General features: G+C 45.5%; 1 protein-coding gene across 1 annotated transcript in view; it reads right to left on the reverse strand.

Annotated features, from left to right (window-relative positions):
• pnpt1 (polyribonucleotide nucleotidyltransferase 1) overlaps window positions 1-6,513 on the reverse strand; it is a gene marked incomplete at its 5' end in the record, with an annotated part of 11,521 nt that overhangs the window by 3,230 nt on the left and 1,778 nt on the right. Inside the window, 17 exons of the mRNA XM_016495002.1 lie at window positions 115-198; window positions 275-358; window positions 435-498; window positions 976-1,047; window positions 1,119-1,228; window positions 2,707-2,760; window positions 2,840-2,929; window positions 3,008-3,074; window positions 3,148-3,184; window positions 4,168-4,238; window positions 4,332-4,434; window positions 4,652-4,748; window positions 4,821-4,878; window positions 5,634-5,685; window positions 5,884-6,070; window positions 6,148-6,261; window positions 6,338-6,385. Coding sequence (XP_016350488.1) covers window positions 115-198; window positions 275-358; window positions 435-498; window positions 976-1,047; window positions 1,119-1,228; window positions 2,707-2,760; window positions 2,840-2,929; window positions 3,008-3,074; window positions 3,148-3,184; window positions 4,168-4,238; window positions 4,332-4,434; window positions 4,652-4,748; window positions 4,821-4,878; window positions 5,634-5,685; window positions 5,884-6,070; window positions 6,148-6,261; window positions 6,338-6,385 — 1,392 coding nt within the window. The remainder of the gene's footprint in view (window positions 1-114; window positions 199-274; window positions 359-434; window positions 499-975; window positions 1,048-1,118; window positions 1,229-2,706; window positions 2,761-2,839; window positions 2,930-3,007; window positions 3,075-3,147; window positions 3,185-4,167; window positions 4,239-4,331; window positions 4,435-4,651; window positions 4,749-4,820; window positions 4,879-5,633; window positions 5,686-5,883; window positions 6,071-6,147; window positions 6,262-6,337; window positions 6,386-6,513) is intronic.

A 6,513-nucleotide genomic window follows, 5' to 3' on the forward strand; every position in this document is an offset into this window, starting at 1 on the left:
ACACACTCACACACACACCCACACACATACACATACACGCACACTCGCACACGCACACACAAGCACACACTCACACACACACACGCTCGCACACGCACACGCTCACACACACACCTGTCTGAGCCTGCAGTCTGCGCAGATTGAATCCTCCCGGACCCACAAACAGAGCTCGTCTAGATAGAGGCACTTTGACGTTCTCTGTGGAAACGAGCTCACGTCAGGATCAGAAAAACAAAACAGCAGCAGAAACCACACGAGCAGGAACTCATCGTACCAACGAGTGGGCCGTTCTCCTTCCTGGAGCTCCTGGGTTTGGCGATGACCTTATTCATGATGCCTAAGATCTCCCGTTTGGCCACTGAAAGGAAACGCAGCAAATGTCACGTCACACACTCGCGGTGTAGGTCACGCGATGCTTGCTGAGTGAAGAGTACCTGTGGCCTGCTGTATGGCCTCCATCACGATCTTCAGAGGAAGCCCCGGGACCTTAATGTCCGCCTGTGGAGACAGCCATTAGTGATCACTAGGGATGTAACCATATCAAAATATCACCATACAATAATATCACGATATGAAGTCCACCATAGGATATTTATTGCAAAAGTAAAAAAAAAAAAAAAAAGAAAAATTTTGAACTTTTTTGATCGTCTGAACCAAGTGTGCGCTTCGCTTTGAAACACGCAGCGCAAACAGACTTGATGAAGCATATTGTGCTTTCAGTTCGAGTTCGTTTGACAGCTACTGTGCCAAAGCATAATGCCCCAAAACACAACTTTAAAGATCATTTATGTTAGAATAAGTAGTTTAAATATATATTTAAAAACTACAATTTTTGCCGGGAAGAACTATCGTTTCATATCATCATGTGACCACGATAATATCGAGACAGTTTTGCTATCATGATACTGAGATATTGATAATTCGCTCCATCCCTAGTGAACACACACACAGACGGAGCACAGGAGAGTGTGTTACCTGCAGAGCCGTGATCCCTTTACTGCTGCCTGCCATCTTGAAGTCCATGTCTCCGTTGTAGTCCTCTATTCCCTTGATTAGAGAGCAGAGGAATGAGCACGCGGCTCGGTTAACGCTCAGGGAACAGATGCTGGAGCACCTACCAGAATATCAGTCAGCAGCCTGTAGTCCTGGATCTCTGACGCTTTCTCAGGATGGGCTTTAGATATGAGGCCGATGGCGACTCCGGCTACAGCGGAGGACATGGGCACACCTGGACACAAACACCTGCTCAGTCATCACACGGGCACATGAGCCAAATGAGGATAGGTTTAGACATTAGGTTTTTTAACAAACTAGAATGGCGGATAAAGTTCACAGGCAATCATAAAAATTTGATTTACTATTGTACAGGCTTAAAGGAAGGATTCAGAAAAAAATACACATTTTGAATTCTTCGACAAGTTTCATTAAGTTTGGCCACTGACTCAGACTCTATCAGCATTTTAATTCTGTTCGATCTTTCCTCTGCTTTTGACACAATCTCTCGCAGTGTTCTCATCTCACGACTCTGCTCTTGGTATTCGGCAGCATTACATTGCTTTGCGGCAGGCTAAGTCCTCTACTGCTCCTGTCTCTCACGGTGTTCCTCAGGGATCTGTTCTCGGGCCTTTACTCTTCATCATCTACATGCTTTCTTTAGGTAGCATTATCCGTCATCATAGCCTCAACTAACATTGCAATGTAGACGACATCCAGCTCTATATCAGTTCTCAACACAACTGATCTCCTTTTCCCACCAACTCCTTATTGGCTTGTATTAATGATATAAATGCTTGGATGACCAGTAACTTTCTCAAACTCAACACTGATAAACAGATCTACTACTTGTCGGTTCACCAGAAAATGTTGCTCCTTTCTGTCCTGACAATGTTGACATTGCTGGGATCTTGGTTTGACCTTCTACTATCATTAAAATCCTGGGTATAATCTTTGACTCCTCTCTCTCCTTCCTACCTCACATTTCTTCTCTCACTAAATCTGCCTTCTTTCACCTCCGTAATATCACTCGCTTACGTCCCTTCTTAAATATCAGTGATGCTGAGACACTGGTTCATGCCTTCATTACTTCTCGACTCGACTACTGTAATTCTGTTTTCTGTGGTCTATCAAACACAACATTAAATAAGCTCCAATATATCCAGAACTCTGCAGCTAGGGTTCTACACAGACTTCATTGGTTACCAATTCAATACAAGATACTCCTCATCACCTTCAAAGCACGTCATGGTCTCGCCTCTCTGTATATTTCTGATCTCATTCATACTTGCTCTCCAGCTCGCACACTATGCTCTTCAGATACCGGTCTGCTGTTAATTCCACACCACAGGTTAGCATCGTTTGGAGGACGAGCGTTTTGTATCTCTGCCCCCACACTCTGCAATTCTATTCGCAAACACATTTGAGATCTTTCTTCATTACAAGATTTCAAAACCCACCCTAAAACATATATTGTCCTTTCTTGTTTCTCTGATCTCTGACTGTATGATCAGATGTTTATCTGCTGTCATGTTTATCTGTTTTGATATTGTAAAGCGACCTTGGGTTTGCAGAAAGGTGCTATATAAAATCAACATATTATTATTATAGCACACTACTGTAAGGCTGTAATTAAATGAGGTAATTAATTGGCCTGTTCAATCAAACCGCACAGGGCAGCAGTAGGACAGTATTGCGGTCATATGACGATACCTGCATCCATGAGCGCTAAACTGCCGCCACACACCGAGGCCATGGAAGACGAGCCTGTGGACACACAGAGCAGAGACAGAGCATGAGCTCAGGGGTCATCCTCCTCAGACGCTGAGAGCGGCGAGAGACGCACCATTAGACTCCAGCACCTCAGACGTGACGCGGATGGTGAAGGGGAAATCTGGAGGAACGACGGGCCTCAGCGCCTTCTCCGCCAGCGCTCCTGAACACACACACACACACACACCGCTGAGACTCGGAGGGGAAGGAGACGAGCGTCTTACAGAGGAAGCACACTCACCGTGACCCAGCTCCCGCCGGTTCGCTCCTCCCATCTTCCCGATCTCATTGGTGGCATACGGAGGAAACTAAAGAAACGCTCAGTGAGTGAAGGTGAACTGTACAGCCTGAGCTAAACATGCAGAGTAAAGCGTCACTCACTTCATAGTGCAGCATGAAGTTCTTGTCTTTGACGCCACTAGAAGAAAACGAACGTCACATCAGTCAAACCTTCACTAGTCAACATTTACAGCTCACAGCTCAGATGAATTGACCAGTGAAATGAGAGGAAAGCCTTTGCTGGAACAGGATGAAGTGTGTGTTTATCTTCAGCATCTCCTCGTAGACCGACGGCGACGCTTCATCACAGCCATCATGTGATGTCATTGCCGTAATGTTTATGACATTAACATCAATCCGCAAATAAATCACGGTGTTGTCAAGATTGTAGAAAAGCCAGGGAATATCAGAGAGTGTTACCTAGTCACTTGCTGCCACCTACTGCTGGCTGTAGTTACATATTCTAAAAAAGACTTCTAAAAAAGTCTACATTAAAATGCTATGTTTAAATTGAACACAGTCCATCTATGGATTTTGTTGATAGTGATTTCAATTGACTGTTAATAGCCAACATGTCTTTTTATTCGGATTTAATTTATTGATTAAATTTAAGAACCTGACATAAGTATATGATAATACATTTTTATAATACTACTACTACATCTCTGGCTTTATTTCAGGGCTTTAATCTGAGAGAACACATCTTGTTTATCGTATTATAATGACTATTTAATATTACATATAAACTTTGTTTGGGATAGACATGTTGCATATTAATTGTACTGTATATGTAACCTACTACATAACCTCAAAACATATTTTAATGCTTGTGTATTTTGTGTTACTCCATAATGATGCTGTTCTAGTTGAAGGCATTGAAATGTATAGGTATGGGGCCCAAACATAACCAATAAACTAAACATCAACATGAACTAAACAGCAAATGATGGAGCAAGTTATTTCATGCTGCTGAGAGATTATGAAAACATAATCTGTCTTGATCACATATGTTAGAATAACATGCACTGATGATTGGTTCACAGTGAGAGCAGGAACATGCTTTGAATGAGTGATTTCTCATTGCTCAGAGTAAATGAGCTGATGATTGAGTGTGTTACTGACCTGAGCGCGGTGGTTATCGCGTCTGATTTCATACTGGACTCCAGAGAGTCAAACGTGACGGAGCACAGCACCTGCACACACATTCACAGCAGACAACGCTGGACAAATCAGATGAAAACTGCCATCCAAGTCTGATGTGCTACAGAGATGGGGCCAGTGCTGACCTGTGTCTGACCCCTCTGGAAGAGAGCCGAGCCGTGGAGAGGCTTGAAGACGTCCACCTCGCAGGAAATGTTGCGCAGAGACGTCAGATCTCTGCCGTCACACCTGTCACATGACGCAGCACACGCGTGTGTTACTGTTGAGCAGATTCTTACACAGCTGCGTCTGTCAGTGGATCTCTCTCTAATATATCTGCACATAGACAGATCCGCTGACAGACGCTCATTAGCGGGAAACAGACGTTTCTAAAGTTTCAGTACCGAATGGTGTCGCGGTCGGTATTTTGACAACACTAGAACACAAACATCAGAGCATGAATTACCGCCTGTATTCACTGAGAACCAGATTCCTGAAGACCTCTCTGGAGACGCTGTTGAAAGCCTCCACCACCTCGAAGGACTCTGACTGCGGGAACCTCTCTAGAGACGGCACACAGCACCGTTACACACAGAGCAAACACACGGTCATAACGGCTGATGAACGCCACGCACCTCTGATGTGCTCCTCCGCCTCCAGACGGATCTTATTGATCGCTTCATCTCGGGAGATCTGGGAAAACACGCACACTTAAAGAGCAGTTCACCCAAAACTGAAGATCTGCTCACCCTCAGGACATTCCAGATCAGGATGAGTTTGTTTCTTCATCAGTTGCAATGGATGCTCTGCAGTGAATGGGTGCCGTCAGAATGAGAGTCCAAACAGCTGATAAAAACATCACAATAATCCACAAGTAATCCACAGCACTCCAGTCCATCAGTTAACATCTGGAGAAGACAAAAGCTGAAACAAATCCAGCATTAAGACGTTTACAACTAAAATACATTGAGTCTATAATCCATAATAACGCTTCCTCCAGTGAAAAAGTCCATCTGCTGTTGTCTCTCACATCAAAATCCAGCCACATATGTGTTTAGAGCTGTTTAAACGCTGCTTGATCTGTGCAGATTTCTCTCCTGATTCACACCAGAACACTTTTTCACTGGAGGAAGCGTTAGTATGGATTATAGACTCTATGTATTTTAGTTATAAACGTCTTAATGCTGGATGTGTTTCAGCTTTTGTCTTCTCCAGATGTTAACTGATGGACTGGAGTGCTGTGGATTACTTGTGGATTATTGTGATGTTTTTATCAGCTGTTTGGACTCTCATTCTGACGGCACCCATTCACTGCAGAGCATCCATTGCTGAGACTCATCCCGATCTGGGACGGCCTGAGGGTGAGCACATCTTCAGTTTTGAGTGAACTGTTCCTGTAACACCGCATGAGATCAGACACAGGGTGCCGGTGTGACGCTGACACGCACCTTGTCATGTGTGAAGTCTGTAAATACAGCGTAGATCTTATCAGACGCCAACCTGAGGAGAAAACAGCCAATCACACTCTCACACAGAGAAGTCATGAGGAACAAACAGCGCGTCAGAAGAATGCATTTAGACAGCGCAGGATTATGAGTCACAAGCCCAGCTCATATTTCACTATATTTGGAACAGAATACTGAAGCTCAGTTAACGTCCCGTGTTGTATGTCTTGTTGTGGTGTGTGTGGAGTCTCACTGGCGTGTGTAGTCCAGCATCTCGGCGGAGGCGGTGAAGAGTCTGGCAGGAGAGCGTTTGCTGATCTTCATGTCTCTGCTCATCTGCTGGATGGCCAGGATGATCTGCTGCGTGTGCTTGACTCCGAGCTTCACCGCGTGACTGAAGTCCTGCTGCAGGACGTTCTCAGCCGCCGCCTCCATCATCACTACACACACACACACACACAGTGAGTCAGAGCAGGGCATGATGGGTAACGCAGAGCGCTGCTGAGCTCACACTCACCCACTTGGCTGGACGGGGCTCCAGCGATCACCAGGTTGAGTTTGCTGCCGCTCATCTCTGAGCGTGTGGGGTTGATGAGGAACTCTCCGTCCACGAGGCCCACACGCACCGCTCCTGAAACACAGCCAGCGTCACACACACACACATATACACACTCGCTGCATTCGTGAGAGTGTGACGCTGCACTCACCGATGGGTCCGTTCCAGGGGATATCAGACAGAGCCAGAGCCGCAGACGCTGAGAAACGAGCGACAGGATCAGACACACATACACACACACACACACACACTCTCTCTCACACACGCGCGCGCACACACACACACACACACACACACACACACACACACACACACACACACACACAC

The sequence above is a fragment of the Sinocyclocheilus anshuiensis genome, unplaced genomic scaffold (genome assembly GCF_001515605.1).
Source record: "Sinocyclocheilus anshuiensis isolate Anshui unplaced genomic scaffold, SAMN03320099.WGS_v1.1 scaffold518, whole genome shotgun sequence".
Lineage (NCBI taxonomy): Eukaryota > Metazoa > Chordata > Actinopteri > Cypriniformes > Cyprinidae > Sinocyclocheilus > Sinocyclocheilus anshuiensis.